Source organism: Cervus elaphus, chromosome 12, assembly GCF_910594005.1.
Source record: "Cervus elaphus chromosome 12, mCerEla1.1, whole genome shotgun sequence".
Classification (NCBI taxonomy): domain Eukaryota; kingdom Metazoa; phylum Chordata; class Mammalia; order Artiodactyla; family Cervidae; genus Cervus; species Cervus elaphus.
This window is the reverse complement of record NC_057826.1, coordinates 98,485,681-98,502,543: the sequence shown is the minus strand read 5'-3', so window position 1 is coordinate 98,502,543 and position 16,863 is coordinate 98,485,681. Positions and strand designations below refer to the sequence as shown.

General features: G+C 46.3%; 1 protein-coding gene across 6 annotated transcripts in view; it reads left to right on the top strand.

Moving 5' to 3' along the window:
- MCC (MCC regulator of WNT signaling pathway) overlaps nucleotides 1–16,863 on the top strand; it is a 488,910-nt gene that overhangs the window by 383,114 nt on the left and 88,933 nt on the right. For all 6 annotated transcript variants that reach the window (XM_043920198.1, XM_043920202.1, XM_043920204.1 and 3 more), the window contains one exon: nucleotides 11,446–11,588. In XM_043920198.1, the coding sequence (XP_043776133.1) occupies nucleotides 11,446–11,588 (143 nt within the window). The remainder of the gene's footprint in view (nucleotides 1–11,445; nucleotides 11,589–16,863) is intronic.

Here is a 16,863-nt window from a genome sequence, read left to right as displayed (position 1 = left end):
CAATTCTTTGGCGCTCAGCCTTCTTTATGGTCCAACTCTCAACATCTGTACGTGACTACTAGAAACACCATCGCTTTGACAATATGGACCTTTGTCAGCAAAGTGATATCTCTGTTTTTAATACACTGTCTAGGTTTGTCCTAGGAGCAAATCTTTTTCCAAGGAGCAAATCTTTTAATTTCATGGCTGCTGTCATCATCTGCAGTGCAGTGATTCTGAAGCCCAAGAAAATAGCATATGCTTCTAGATAATCTAAAATTTTTTTGAGCTCAGTTGACTCGCCAATGTTGGCATAGTGTCATACAAACTCCTGAGGGCCGGAGCAAGATTCGATCCATCACTTGATTGGTGAAAACCCTGGGGCTTAAAAATGTTAAGCAACTACTTCTAAGTTACGCTTAGCAAAGGGGAGAGGTAGAGTTAGAACCCTCAACATCTCTGCCTTTATTCAGTTTTCTTTCATAAAAGTGATGGTTGGGGTTTCTGCCTTACTTGCTCATCAATCAGTTGGCCCCAAAGTCTCCTGCACAAAACACTTAGTTGCTGTGTCTGCCTGTTTTTGAGAAGGATTTGCTTCAGGTGACCTACTGAGCCAAGGATAAGGACTTCCATCTTCCTGCCCATGCTCGGAGAATAACCTGAGGGAAACAAATGGTTGGCATCTGCTTTTATGGAGAGGAGTGCTTTGTTCTCTGTTTTTACAGGCCACGATGAAGGCAGTTTTAAAGGCAGCTTCTCTAAACTCTGCCTCTAAGTCCTGGGTCAGAAGACACTTTGGAAGTGTTTTGTCCGAGCTCTGAGAGTCACAGTAATGATGGAGCTGCTTGAGGAGGGTACTGGGGGGCCTCTGTTTCAGGGCAAAGTTGTGGAAAAATTTGCTGTTAATTGGAGCCACACAGTACATCTCATATTCCAGTTTAGAACCTCAAGGCCTTTAAATTGTATCCTGGTCTTCAGTGATTGTAGGTTAGAAGAACAGAGAATTTCAGCCCAAAGAAATGATTATAGCAGACTTAAAGGAGGCTGACGGAGTACATTGGCAAATTCATAATTTCCATTAAAAACATGTTGCTCTTTTAAAATCTTGAGATGAAGGCAAATGAGCTTAGTGAGTTGTGAAAAAAATGCATCACATGTCACCTGGAAAACTCAATTTCACGATGTTTAGATTGAATTTAATGGCCAAACTGTTTTGTATTAAAATACCCTTTTATTTAAAGGAAGATTGCATCTGTACAGATGTCGCATTAAATTCTGCCAGTTTTCATTATGTAAATGAGCTAGTCCTCCTTGAGGAGGGGACTCCCTGCATGGCTGGAAGATGAGCAGACACGTGGGCCAGTAAGACAAGGCTCTTGTTGTCCTGTGAGCTCTAGTGGCTAAGGCACCTCCCTGACCACCACCACTCAACTCCAAAGATGCTATAGTCGACCCAGTGCAGAGGTGCCCAACGCCTTGGACTCTCTGGTATATCCAGGGTGTAGAGAATTGTCATGCTAATCTGGTACGATCCTGGTGCCTTTGAGACTTTCTTGTCACTTCAGTCTAGGCCTGAGTTAGGAATTTATTGGAAGAGCTGAAAAATCATTAATCAGGGAATGGTTTATGATGTATCCATGTGGAAGCCGTACTGAATTGCGTAAGAGAAAAGATGTAACAGTTTCATAGTTTAAAATATTTATCTCCAGTCACAATCAGAGAACTAGGGACCTTCTGTGACTGCCCTGGGAGACTTTCCCACCTTGTATAGCCTCAGAGCTAATGTAGTCAAGAATCAGACACTGCAGGTCGCTGAATTCCCATGTAAGTGGAATTCAGAGCCACATCAGATCTCTTAGGTTAAAGATTAAGCACTGATAGGAAGAGATGGAATGGTGAGAATTTGAATGGAGACATTGGATAGATTCAAATAAATCAAGATACCTAGAGCCTGCAAACTTCACTGAGTTTCCCCTCCTGCAGAAGCAGTCTCCCTCCCTGTCTGATCAAGTTAGTCCTTCTTTGCCTGGAGCCTCTGTAGCAGGCTGAACCCAGGTAGAGGGTACCAGACATAGTCATACCTCACTGCTACTCCCTTCTTCTTTATCTTTAGGCCCAAAAGTAGCTAAAGTCAATCATGCCCCGGGGGATAAGCAGAAACTCCAACCTTGGAAGATACAAGTAAGATTGTGTTCATTTATAGTCACAGGAACTTGAGAAGAGTATGTGTAGGATTAGGACCGAAGTGTCCTAGACCAGGGAAATAAGAATATAGTGTTGGATTGATGATGAGTTATTGATATCACTGTTCCTATTAGAGATTCTGGATTTAGTATGTTAGCTTTAGCAGTTTGATTAAATAAAACTAGATTCATTGGAGGACTACATTAGATGATGTTGAAATGCCAGAACTTCCTAGTGTAACATAGTCCAGAGGCCATGGGGATCAGGAATAACGTCATTAAAATGGGGTTTTTGATGCCACTTCACTACTGGAGTCAGTGTGGGCATGGCTACTGTACTTGTCAACAGGGCTACAGTAGTAATCAAAATTATTTGACCCATAGAGATTTTTGATAATGTAGAATTGATCATGGAGTCTTTAGCTTTGATATAAATGGGCAGCATACTAAAGTTTTACTTGACCTTTGTAATCAAAAAATCTCTGATCTGTCTGGTGAACAAGGACTTGACCTCCCACTATAATATATGACCTCTTATCCAGTCCCCTTACCAGGCCTCCTTCACAGACCCAGAACTCTTTAAATGAAGATGTTTACAATCCTGTCACAAGTGGGTACAGTCAGTCTTCTTTTTACCCACTTTACAGGAGAGACTGTACAGTAGGAAAAAGAGATACCCACATTCTGGGCTAATTATTGGCTCTGAGCAGATGTTAGCCCCTGGGATCCAAAAATACCTGTAGTCTCCTGGTCTGGATGAAGATTGATGAATATACATTAGTCAGCTGAGCCTGCTGTAACAAAATACTGAAGACCGGTGGCTTAAACAATAGGAATTTACTTCCCACAGTTCTGGAATCTGGAAAGTCCAAAGTCAAAGTGCCAATCAATTCATTTCTTCACTGAGTGCTGTCTTCCTGTCCTCCTGAAGGCTTCCTTCTCACTGTGTCCTCACATGGCAGGGAGAGAGGGAAAAGGCAAGCTCTGTTATTTCATAAGGGTACAAGTCCCATCATGAGGGATCCCATTAGATCTAATTATATCTCAAAGGTCCCATCTCCAGATACCATGACTTTGAAGGTTAGCACTGCAACATAGAATTGGGGTGGTAGTAACAACGGACAGTAACACATAATTCAGTCCATAGTGGATCAGGTGACAAGTGGCATCATGAATAAATCTCATAGTGGACCTAGTCTACCGTTGTACCCCATCCACGTGGTAACATTTTTAAAACCCCTGTACATGTGGTAAATGCTCCCAACTAGCAACAGTACATGGTCCTGTTTTTCTGGCTTCAGGAACCAAGAAGTGGAAATACAAGTGGCTCCTCTCATTCTTATACCTAAAAGCCCACTTTAAAAATTGTTGCTTCCCCTCTTGGTGACTTTGAGCTATGCTAGTTTTAGAAGTTTCATTCCAAGGGAACAATGTAGTGGCAAACACGGCAGTGATTCCATTGCTGCCACTTAGCCCTTGGGACATCTCATGTCACTGAACCAACAGGCAGTGAAGGGGGTTACTGTACTGGCGGAATCCCAACTCTCCAGGGGAAACTGGACTGTAGCTGTACCATGAGGCGGCAGGACTGTGTCTGAAACTCATGGGATTCCCTGGCATCCCTCCTGGATGTTGTCCAGTGATACAAGTTAGTAAATTAGAGGATCACAGTACAGGTCAGTCCACCTAGGGCCAGACCCCTCAGGAATAAACATTTCTAATTACTGCACTAGGTTAAGAGCTCTAACCACCAAACACCAAGGGAATAGGAATTTCCTAATGGAAGACAAAAGTTATTAATTATAGTTTCATAAATAGTTGCAAAAAGGATGACTCGACTGCATAATTTCTTGCTTGTTTATGTATAGATGCAGTTTCCTTTTTCCTTTCTTGTTTTCTCCCACTATATAAGGTGAGTTGGTATTGGTAAAACATAGCATTTAATAGTTAGGCTACATGATTCCTGGGTGAATTTGCTGTTAAACTAGAAGAGGAAAGCTCACCCAGCAATGGATATACATGGGACTTTGGGTCTCCCATTCTGATAAGAAGGGGAGTACATTTATTAACACGGTCGAACTAGGGATAGTTACAGAAGCTTGACGGTATTGTTATAGCCATTTGGGAATGTATATGTGTAAGAGGATGCGTTTGGTTGTCAAGGAGCCCAAGACAGTAGGTTACGGTGCATGTTGCCCGGTGCCTGATTTCATTCCCACGCCTTCTCTCTAGTCCCCCCCCCCAAATCAAAGACGACTGACCCTGGGGACTGCCTCCCAAACTCCCTTACCTCTGGCAGGCAGAAAGAAGGTGGGGCCGTCGCGGTGGCAGCCGACATACAGCCTTTGGTGAGCGTGGAGGCTCTGCGCTGACCGGCCTGAGCCCGAGCGGTGGGCAGGAGTGGGGCAACAGCAGTCTCTCCATCGCAGCTCTGACGCAAGGCTGACAGAGGGTGCCCTCCACCCTCCCTTCTCTTCTCTGGTCCTTCCAATAGTTCTGTAAGCACAAAACTGCCTAAATTAAGTCCTGCTTGAAACATCCAAAAGTGTATGTTTTCCTAACTGAACCCTGCCTAATGCATCCTAAATCTCATCTGCTTGGAATAAACAGTTGGTATTTATGGCCTTCTAAAAATCCTTACTCATGAATATCTTAAACAAATTGGATCACATAGCACACACTCTTTTGTAATAGGTGCTTTTTCACTTAACTGTATGTTTTGAGTGGCTTTGTTTTAATGCTCATCTGAGTTGGGGGGATTATATAATGAGATGGGTAAAATAGAAAAATATGTCAGTAGCTCACTTTGCATCTGGGGGAGGGGAAAAAAAAAGATGTCTAAGCAGATTGTTTCCCAAGGAGATTATTTTCTTTTCCCAAAAGCTGCTCTTATAACATCAACCTTCCACTGCCAACTCTGAGTAGTCCATGATTTCTGCTTCATTTCCCGTTTGCTTGTTAGCCCACAGCTGTCTGGCTTCTGACCCCAGTGGTTTGCCAAAATTCCTCTTGCTATGAACTGAATTGTGCCACACACCGCCCCCCTCCAGTTCGTGTGATGAAACCCTCGATGTGATAGTGTTTGGAGGTGGGATTTAGTTGAGTCAAGGTCACGAAGTTGGGGGTCACACGATAGGATTAGTGAGCCCAGAGAGCTCGCTTGCTCTCCTGCTCTTGGCCTGCCATGTGAGGGTGCAGGGGGAAGGCAGCCATCTGCAGGCCAGGAAGAGAGCCCTCACTGGGAACCAGCCATGCTGGCACCTCAATTTTGGACTACCAACCGAAGTCTAAAACTATGAAAAAATAGATTTCTGTCATTTAAGCTTGTCTATGGTACTTTGTTATAGCAGCATAAGCTAAGAGACTTTTTTGAAAATCACCAGTGATTTCTTAACAATTCGGTGACCTTTTTCTTGTTACTGGCCCTTTTCTACAGCGTTTAGCCCTAAATCCTGCTTCTCTGCTGGTGCACCTTCCCTTCTCAAACCTCCCTGGCCCTGTAGGTCCTGGACCTCCTCCTCCTCCCCTAACACCACCCTCAGCTTTGGCCCTTACCCTGGGTTCTCCCCCATACTTTCCACCAGTGGCTGCTCCCCTAAAGCGCTGGCCCCTCCTCTTTGTATCACTCCCACATTGGCGTTTCACCCTTCTGCTGCTTCGTCTGCACAGTGCCCATCATTTGGTGACTGAGCAGGTATCCAGGGCCTCTCTGCTCTCTCACTGTCTGGTCTCTGAGACCTCGTGCCCGCCCTGTGCGCCTGGCCTTGCTCCCGGTCTTCAGGCCCGCGCTTCGCCTGTGTGGTTTGGCCTGTGTCCCTCTTCATGTGGCTGCATCTCAGACACAGTGTAACCAAAACCTCTTCGTCTCCCGGCAAAACTTGTTGTTCTGATTAGCTTGTGGCCTAAAGAATAAAATATGATGAAATAAAAATAAAACCTAGAAAGATAATGTAGGTTTTTCTCTCTCCCTATTTTCTTATATGGTATACATTCTACCCTTGTTCACTGTTTGAAGTTTTTGAATATGGATCCTTTATCAGATCTTGTTTAAAACTGGTACTCATGGGTGACAAGGATGAATTATCATATACATAAGAGAGCATTTCAGAGTCCCGTTTGTTCAGTTATTCACCATAAGTTTCCTAGCTGAGTCTGAACTTCCTCTGTGCTGTATGGGAAAATAAGTATTTACTCATCATTTATTCACTGCTGTAGATCCTTTAAGAGAACTGAAAAGAATACCTTGTATCTAAAACATCTTTGTTCTTTAAAGAAATGGCTGTTTCAGGGCAATTCTGCCTTTAAATGCAGAGACCAAGTGTGTTCCGAAAGAAAAACCAAAGTGTCAGGTAGGCTGAGTGGGCTGGCCACAGTTGACTGACATGGGCATGTCCTTCTGGGTCTTGTTCACCAGTCACTCCAGTCCAGTGACAAGGCATGAATGTGCACCCCAAAGTAAGATAGGTATAGGGATCACTTCTGAAGTAACATTTTTATCAAATGCTGAGGACTCCCCAGGACTTCAGCTTGAGGTCTGGAAAGCATGGTAAGAGTTAAACTTTCATTGACTTTTTCCAATTAGATCATTTCACCCCTAGCTAACAATGAGAAAGAATCTGTAAAAAAATTCTTTTCCAGGGGGTTCAGGATGGGGAACACATGTACACTTGTGGCGGATTCATGTCAACGTATGGCAAAACCAATACAATAGTTTAAAGTAATTATCCCCCAAAAAATAAATAAATAAATTGGTTAATTAATTTTAAAAAATCTTTTCCTTAGGTCATCATATTATTGTTCTGTTCGTAGTAAATTTAGACATTAGTCTGTGTTGCTAACTGGTTGGATAATCTTAGGCAAGTCGCTTAGCCTCTAGGAGTGTCAGTGGTCTTATCTATAAAACAAAGGTATTGATCCTGGCTCAGGTGATCACCAGGATCCCTGCCAGTCTGCCATTCTGCGACTTTTCTGCCTCTGTATACAGTCTAATGCCTGCCTCCTCAGGAGTTTTTAGTTGTTGCTGCTGCTCCAGTTATTGAGCTAGTAGCAAACTTTAATCACTGCAACTCTAAACTGAGTGACTTGGTATCACTTCACAAATGCTTCTAAGTGAATGAAATAATGTACCATTAGAATCCTGAGATGACCCTCTATGTGCCAAAGAAAAACACCTGGTAACTTTCTAATTCCATAATTATGAAAAAGCAGAGACATCACTTTGCCGACAGAGATTCATATAGTCCAAGCTATGGTTTTTCCAGTAGTCATGTATGGATGTGAGAGTTGGACCATAAAGAAAGCTGAGAGCCAAAGAATTGATGCTTTCAATTTGTGGTGTTGGAGAAAACTTTTGAGAGTCACTAGGACAACAAGGAGATCAAGCCAGTCAATTCTAAAGGAAATCAACCCTGAATATTTATCAGAAGAACTGATGCTGAAGCTACAATACTTTGGTCGCCTGATGCAAAGAGCCAACTCATTGGAAAAGACCCTTATGCTGGGGAAAATTGAGGGCAGGAGGAGAAGGGGGCAACAGAGGATGAGATGGTTGGATGGCATCACTGAGTCAATGGACATGAGCTTGAGTAAACTCCGGGAGATAGTGGAGAACAGGGAAGCCTGGCGTGCTGCAGTCCATGGGGTTGCAAAGAGTCAGACACCACCGAGTGACTGAACAACAACAGTTAAGAAACTACCACAATAGCATACTGTTAGCAACATTTATCAGTTTATCAAAGCCTCTGTTTTTTTAATTTTTTAATTTGACTACTTCTTGGACCTTTTCATACTTTCTTCCTTTTCATCTTCAGCTTTAGCAATTAGTGTTCTTCAGATCAGGCATCTTTTCCCCCAAAGAAATAAGATAAATCACTTACCCAGAGTTAGTGTATACACCATGGAAGGAAGCAAACAATGAAGTCACTTTGAGAAGCTGATGCTGTCTGTCACTCACACCTTGACCAGTTAGGTGATGGCCTGCTGCCCAGAGGAACCTCAGGAAATCTCCTCAGATTCTTGTCTTTGTAAAACTGCCATGGATCTGCAGGGGTTTTTTTTGTTGTTGTTGTTTGTCTGTTTGTTTTTGTTCCCGTTGCTCTGGATGGACCAATGCTTCGGACTAAAACAGCAGCGAGAGCCCCCAGCGCCCTTCTCCTCCATATGCCGAAGTCCCAGATTGTCCGGCAGCTCACACAGGGCTTGGAGTGCACTGGTTTTTGTCATTTCCCAGTTCCTGCCAGTAAGGATGTTGAGAGGGCAAAGATATACAACTCCATGGCTTTCTTTTTTTTTTTTTTTTTTTTTTACCAAAGTCAGCAAGAGAAACAGGGCTATACAAACTTGCTCATATTTAGGTTCAGTTTAACCTTTCAGTGCCTCATTTTGGGGGCACAAGACTGCACACAATCTCCGTACAAGGTTGCTCTCCACCTCTACTGTTTCCTCTGCTTGCTCACGTAGTGTTGTACTGTAACCTTCCTTACGATCCCCTGAGGGGGGTCCTTAACCAGGGGTGGTGTGTGCTCACCTCAGCCCCTCCCTGTGGGGTCGAGAACACACCATCTGTACTTCCCCGCTGCCTGTTTTATCTGTTCCCATAAAAGATCTCACAACACTTACTCCTTCCCCTGAATTCCGTGACTTCACACATTATTTTACATTTATTTCCACCATTTGACCCTGATTGTTTCCTTCTTCAATACAGTAAGTTTTGCTTCTGGCCAATATTGCCCACTCAGCAAGTGGCCTGAGTGTTCCTCCAGCCTCATGGTTCCATCTGCACCCTGATTTGGTTTCAGCTATCCGTCCCCTCTGTCCCAAGCTCCACACGCTCCAACTCCACAAGTTCACGTCCACGGGTTCCCCTGAGGCTCTGCATGTGCCCAAGCACCCTCATGACCTATCTAAAGTCGCTCACCTTCAGACTCTTCTGTAGTACTGCTCCATCCTGGAAGTCTTCCCCGGTCACTGCCCACCTGCAGCCCCAGAGCTGCAGTCCACCCAGAGCATCCTTCACAGGGTAGAATTAGTTGTGAACATGTGCACGTGTGCTAGGTCGCTTTCACCGCCAGGCTCCTCTGTCCATGGGATTCTCCAGGCAAGAATACTGGAGTGGGTGGCTCTGCCCTTCTCTGTGCTGTGTCTCCCTGATCCAGGGATCAGACCTGCGTCTCTTACATCTCCTGCATTGGCAGGCAGGTTTTCACCACCAGAGCCACATGAGAAGCCCAGCTGCGAACATATTTGACTCCCAAAAGAACAGCATCCACTTGGTTTTTGCTTTCCTATCCTTGTCTTGATGCTCAAATACCTTGAAAGAGCATTCTTGGCTTGCATGTCATGACACTGAAAGTCTCCTGCCTTAAGGTGACATTTCTCGTGTGGTATCATTCTTCAGTCTGTGTTCTCACCTCAGTAAGGAATGTTCACTTCCTTACTGAATGCTTCCTTCTCCCACCCCTTCCCTATTCACTTCTTTATAAAATCCATCCCAATAAACTAGTTTTTTACAAAGCAGGAGATTTGGCAGGCACTAGATGTTTGGGATCTGCCAAGCCAAAAGAGTTGAAGGTGGCTGTAAAAGATTTTGCAAATACCATTTGTACCAGAGGCACAGCAGCAGCGTTTATCTGGCTTTTTTGGCTGAAAAACAGTCTCAGCCAAGCTGAAGCTGATTACATTGGCCATACAACAAAGGTAATTTATTCATTATACACAAAATCTCCCATTAACTAAAATCAGGATTTCAGCTGCTGATTGAAAGGAAGCTGATGGATCAGAGCACAGTTACCCTCTAGACCAAAAAGGTGGTGACTCTTAAGAGTACTTTCTAATTGTTTTTCTTTCCTAAACCTAATTACTGTTGGCTGTGCAGATATCTAATAATTAACTTATTCATATAACATTAACCTATATTTTTTTCTCATCACCACTCCCATTCTAATTCACATTCTGCATGTCTGGTTGTTTTATATCTGTTTGAAGTCTTCCTAGATTTCTGTGTGGCTTTTATCAGAAATACTTTATAAAGCAAAGCCTTAGCTCAATTCTTTCCCTGAGAGGATGGATGTTCATTTCTTGAGAGAACCAAGAACTCTGGAGAGTTCTCCCCATTTCTCTAGTATAGATGTGTCTCCTGAGCTTCAGATGGCATTTGCCTCTTCCCCAAGTCTCACTGATCACCACTCACCATCTTGGTCCACCCAAAACTGTGGACTCTGCCCTTCCCCTCCGGTTGTCAACAACTTAATGTGAATGCCAGGTTAAGAGAATTTCTTCCTATGTTTCTTCACAGACACCCCTCCCCCAGAGCTGAGCAGACACCTTTGGACTTTCCAAATTCATAATTAAACACCCTGACAGTTTTCTTTTCTGGCTTCCTTGCAAAATAAATGCATCAAAGATTAATTTTTGCTCTCTCAATGTCTGTATCCAGTGTGTGTGTAGTGATGGTGGTGGTGTGGGAAGGAGGTCTGTGTGTACTTTGAAATACATAATGCAGTTGTAAGTTTTCTTAGCTTGCCCATAACTAATTCAGAGCCCAGAGGTTATGAGGGATCCATGAGGGGCTGAGAAGGGAGTGGGTGTGTTTGTGCAGATGAAACACGGATGAATTTCAGTCATCTTCCTACTAGCAAAGGCAGATTGAAGGAAATAGACCACTGAGCGGTTCTCACTCACTCACTGATTTTCCCCCTCACGCCGTTCTCCTTTCCTGTCCCCAAGCTCCACTTACTTCCTGCAGAGAAACTCAGTGTGGTCTTTCTCAGACATGCTGACCCCTGCACCTCTCAGAGCACTGGTTTTGATTGCACAGACAGGGTGCTGGTTTTCCAGTCTCTGTAACCTCAGCGGTCCTTCTCTTCTCTTCCCAGAAGGAAGCCCAGCGTGGGACTCTGGTGGTGATGCTCTGAGTTACTCCTATTCACTAGGCCCTTGATGGGCCTGCCCACTGTAGCCTCAGTGCTCGGAATCTCAGTTCTTCTTCGCCTTGGAATTTGAGGGGGTGAAGAAGTCTGCTTTCTTTAGGAAATGTTTGAAGGGGGTACTTTTCCGGTAGGCTGATAGATGAATCTTGTCGGGTATATGGGTATGGATGTGAAAACTTTCAGTGTCAAACACTGCTCATCTAGTTAGCCTGAGAGGAATCCTGGTCCATGTGGAGAGGAGAGGAGAGCTGTCTGTTTGCATTCTGAGTGTCTTTATCTTGTTATTAAAAGACGTATTCTCTGGGAATGTGTCTTGTGTGTCTGTCAGTGGAGTCTGACTTCCCTTTTGTTCTCAGGGAGGAAGATGAGTACTCGGAACTGCGATCAGAGCTCAGCCAGAGTCAACACGAGGCCAATGAGGACTCTCGCAGCGTGGATCAGGACCAGACCTCTGTGTCTGTCCCTGAAAACCAGTCCACCATGGTCACTGCAGACATGGGTAAGTCTGCCTGCCATTGCCACAACGCCAGGGCTCGGCTTCTGGATTGTAATCAAAGCTTTAGAAACATGAGACAGCCTGGATTGAGATTTAGTGAGTCAAGCAGCTTGTTGAGTAGATGAAGGCAGGTGGAAGGCTCACTCGTTTCAGTTCTCTACATATTCCTTTGTTGGTCACAGTGGAACCAAAGAGCTGAATTCCCTTCTCCCTTGATGTTTGTGATTCAAACATGTCACCTTCTACGTGAAAAGTCAGGAAGTGGGGAGCCAGGTAAAAAGGTGATTGCACTGTTCCAAGCCCAGTAACACTGAGCTGTGATGGCAAGAAGGGCAGAAATGGGCCGAGGAGCAACTCACTGCAGGGGAGGAGACGACAGGTTCAGCAGCTCTGGGGTAAGCAGGGGTCCAAAACGACTCTTTAATACGTTCATCCAGAGTGACTCAGAATGATTGTATTCCTTACTAAGGAAGTTTGGTTGAGAAATGATTTGGGAAATAAGTGTTTGGGACATATCATGTTTGAGGTTGTGAAGAAATGTCTGTGTGGAAATACCTGGTAACAGCACGTTGGTATGGTGTGTTTTAAGCTACAGGTTATGACCCTTCTAATCTTGAAATTACATGAAAAATCAAAATGTTATTAAAATGAAATCATAGAAAAAAAAACAGAATGATAGTATTATTGTTTCATGACACGTATTTGTTGGATATGTATATGTTGTAAGTTGCCAAGGGAAATGTTTCAACCATGGATGGCAATTGAAATGTTATAAAACCTCTAGCCTAATTGGAAATCTCAAATAAATCTCTGGAGAGATTGGGGTTGAGGATAAAGGCTTTGAAGTTACAAGGTAAAGAGCTCCCTATGGTTGAGAGGATGTGAAGTCCAAATGGGGAGAGGCACCATATCTTAGGAAATGTTCACATATAAGGGGGTGATGGGAAAGGAACAAGGAGAAGGAAGAGTAAGTATAGTACAGTTTGCATTAGAAGTTAAGTTTCCATTGGGGAGAGAGTTACTTTAATCAAATATTAAACATTTATGTTTAATTATAAACCTACATAATAACCAGGGCTTCCCTATATAAACTTATAATATAACCAGGGCTTCCCTGGTAGCTCAGCTGGTAAAGAACCCGGCTGCAATGCAGGAGACCCTGGTTCAATTCCTGGGTCAGGAAGATCCTCTGGAGAAGGGATAGGCTACCCTCTCCAGTATTCTGGGGCTTCTCTGGTGGCTCAGCTGCTACAGAATCCACCTGCAATGTGGGAGACCTGGGTTCAATCCCTGAGTTGGGAAGCTCCCCTGGAGAAGGGAAAGGCTACCCACTCTAGTATTCTGGCCTGGAAAATTCCATGGACTACAGTCCATGGGGTCACAAAGAGTCAGACACGACTGAGTGACTTTCACAACAACCTATGTAAACCTGTATGCATGCTATAACATCAAGAAACATAGTACCATGGCAGTGTGTCAGAGGAATTCAGTTTAAGATTTCCAGGAAAGCTTCCTTTCAGAAGTGACATTTGAGCTGAGATGTGGAGGATGAGTAGGAATTGAGTACATGAGAGAGGAAGTGGCATGCAGGGGAGAGGGCATGATGTATTCAAGGCGGTGAATAAGATCATCCTGTATGAAGGGTGCAGAGGTGTGAGACAGAGGCTGGGAGAGGCAGGCCGGAGCCAGACTGTGCAAGATCTCATAGACCGCGTTAGAGTCTGACCATTATTCAGAGACCCACGAGAAACCGTTGAATGATTTTAACAGCTGTGGATGGGAGAAATGAGATGATCAGATGGCATTTTGAATCAATCACTCTGTAGTGAAGAGAAAGAATCAGTGGATCAAGAGTGAATGGGGGAGGCCAGCCAGGAAACCATTGCCGAAGTCAAGGTGGGCAAAAGTGTTGCCAGGATTAAAGGTGGTGGCCGTTGAGTCGTGGAAAAGCAGATAAGTATAGAAAATTGGCAAGATCTTCTGAGGAATTCATCACAGGGTAGAGAAGGAGGGAGGCATGCGTGGGTGTCTCATAAGTGTCTGGTCAGCCCAGTGGGTGGGTGGCAGGGCCAATCAGCAATATGGGAGCAAAGGGAAAAGGGCTCGGTGGTTTTGCTCTGAATTTAGTTTTGTTGGGGAGGGGCATGGTTGGGGTGGAGAGGAGGGTGTGTGTTTTGTTTGGGCAAAAGTTTCAGGTGTCTGGAGCTATCTGGATGGAGATGTTGGGAAGGCAGTAGGTACACACAAACCACAACAGGTCTGGCTGAAGAAAGCAGTCGGGAGACGTCAGGCTGTTTGCAGATAGTTAGGGAAGCAGTGGGAGTCGATGTGAAGAGCACGGAGTGTAGGGAGCTAGAGGCGAGGCGTAGGGGGTCGCCGGCCGCGGGGGAGATGCAGGCACACTTCGTGGCAGGGATGAACCTCTCCGCTTAAACACGCCTCCCCCAGAGCACCTCGTGAGCACCCGTCTGCACGTCCCGGCGCCGCCTCACTGGTCTCCTTCTTACATCACACTGAAAGTTTAAATGATGTGTCTGTACTTCTGTGCTTGACTGATGCTCCCACTAAACCACACTGAGCAAAAGCTTGTTTATTTTCTCTACTCGTGGCTCTCCGGAGCCCACCACAGGGCCTGGCACAGAGTGCAGTGTGGGTTCAGAGATACGTGGTTGAATGAAGGGGTGGTGCGGTCAACCAGTCCCTCAACCAGGCGGTCAGCCGACGCCGTAAGGAGTGCCCACCAGGCAGTGGGGGGAAGGCTCTCGTGAGGAAGGAGGGTCCCCAGTGTGGATGGTTGCTAAGGCCACATAAGATGGACTTAGGTACATCGACGTCCCTGAGTGCTGGGTACTGATACCAGCTTGAGCCAGACGGAAACAGCTGAGGAGAGGGCTTACCTTGCAGGCCTGGGGCCCTAGCTTCAGGCTGAAGCTGCTTCCCTCACACTAAGCTGAACCCAGACCCCAGGCCTGCCGTCACAGCACACCCAAACCCCCTGGCGACCAGCCCAAGTCCTCTGGGCTCCATTATACCAGCATCATAATCTTGAACCCCAGTGGCCTCGAACTTCTGGACTCAGGCTTCCGGCCTCAGGCAGTCAGACGTGTGCAGTAGCCGAAAAGTTTCCGTCACTGCCCAGACACGTTCCTACACCCACCCCTCTGTTCAGTTCTCTGAAACTATTTTTCATGAAATTAAGCAAGTGACCCACATTCCAACAAAATTTCTAAATCAAAGAAACTTGGGGAGTTGGAGGGCAAACTCCCTCCAGTGGATGGGGCGGGCAGTGGGGTGCGTCTTCGCCGCGGGCGTCCCAGGGCTGCCGTGGTGGGGAATCGCCTATACCCGGGTGCCCACGGGAGACAGTGTCTGCCCGTCTGCACCGGGAGCAGGCTTTGTTTTCCCAAATCATGTCTTTCGCCCTTTCCCTCAGTAAAAATGCATGTTCGTTACAATTGGTGGTAGTTTCATTCCCGACAAGCCTGGGCTCCTGCAGGGAAGGGACCCTTGTCTGCCGGAGGGCTGTGTGTGTTCTCGGCCCGCAGCAGGAGCCGTCAGTCATTCATGTAGCCGCTCACTGAATGCCGTGCTAGGGATGTGCATGTGAGACCAGAGCCTGCCCTCACACCGCTGTGCTCGCGGGCTCACACCACCATCCCCAGGGTGACATCCCCACTTCTCACTCTGACTTGGAGGCCCACGGAACCTGGAGAGCCCCCACCTCAAACCCTGTCCTTCCCGCCTCTTCCTGCTTCCTTCCCGCTCTGGCCACACGGCCTCCCCTGCTATCCCTCAGACCTGACCAGCGTCTGTGACCTCAGGGTCCCTGCATCCACTGATGCCCACTCGTCCTTTCTCTGGCAGTCAGTCTGCTCTCCCCTCATCACAGCCTCCCCAGGCCCCTCGTGGGGTCCCGGAGCTGTCCCCCATGCACACACTGCTTGGCCTCCACTCCCCAAGTGTGCTTCTCCCTCCTCCCTTCTTCATCCTTCTTCATCGCACTGAGCCCTCCATGATGATACCTCCAGTTTGTCTTTACTTCCTTATGTGTGTATCACCAGTCTTGGTCAGTCCTTGTGCTAGAATGCCAGCTCCACCTGGGCAGGGACTTTGACTCTTCAACATAGCAGTGCCCACTCACAGGAGGCTTCCAGAGGTGAGTGACGGGGAGCGTCTTGGAGCTTGTGGTTACTTGGAGGATGCAAAGGGAACACGGAGTGCCTGCCCGTGGACCACACCAGAAGGTGGACGGGGGCCACAGCAGCAGCCTCTGGTGGGAGCATCAGAGCATGCCAGAAGTTGCTTCTGGGCTGACCACTGAGGGGTGAGTGGGAACAAGCAGGCACCGAGGGGGCGGGAGGAGAGTGCCCTGGGCACGGCCGCTCCCGCCAGGTTCCCACGGAGGGCAGGCCTGGGGACAGCAGAGCGCGGCCCCTGCACGTCCGTTGGAACTGGGCGGCTGCCTCTTCTTACTCCGTGCCATTTTCCAATTAAACTGCTTCAGCAGGGAAAAAAGCTTTCATTTATAAACACCTTTATAGGAAATCATTAAAACACATCCATTTCATTATGACTGCTGTGTTTGCAAACCTCCATTAGCCGCCCAGCTCGGCTTAATTCTGAGCTGGATTTTATATACAGAGTTGGCTGCAATATATTTGCCGATTTCCATTTAAGATAATAGGAGTATTGCCTTCATCAGAAATCACTTGTTTTTGTGTTCAAACCCCACTCATCAGAGCCGGGCTGCCACTTCAATAAGCTGGCTCCAGGGCATGGTCCTCAGAGCCTGGACATTAAAGCCGCAATGGAGAGAGTGCTTTGACCTACCTAAGCAGTCCTAGACAGGAGAAAGGGCCCAGTGGTGTCACGTTGCATCTTCAAGTAAATTGCATTACCTCTGTTCAAACTTAGTCACAAAATCATTTGTAAAATAAAGATAATTAAGTAGACGAAGATGAAGTAGGAGTTAGGGCTTGGGATTTCTGTTTCCTCAACTTGGCAAAGAGTTCTAGTTAAACGGGAGGCAGCAGACAGTGGCTGATGGGCTTCGTTCACTTCCTCTGTGTTGAGCATTAACAGGCGTCCTCGTGTGCGGTCCTCAGCCCTGAAGGTGGCGCTGTGGAGCTCCTCACCCGTGAAACAGATGGCAGGCGTTCAGAGGGGGCACGTCACTTGTCCAGGCTGCACAGCTCAGCACTTGTTTCCGTTCCTGACGCCTGTGTATCCACAGGTGGGTTTGCTTTCCCAGGAAAACATGCCTTCGGCTGTTGTGCTC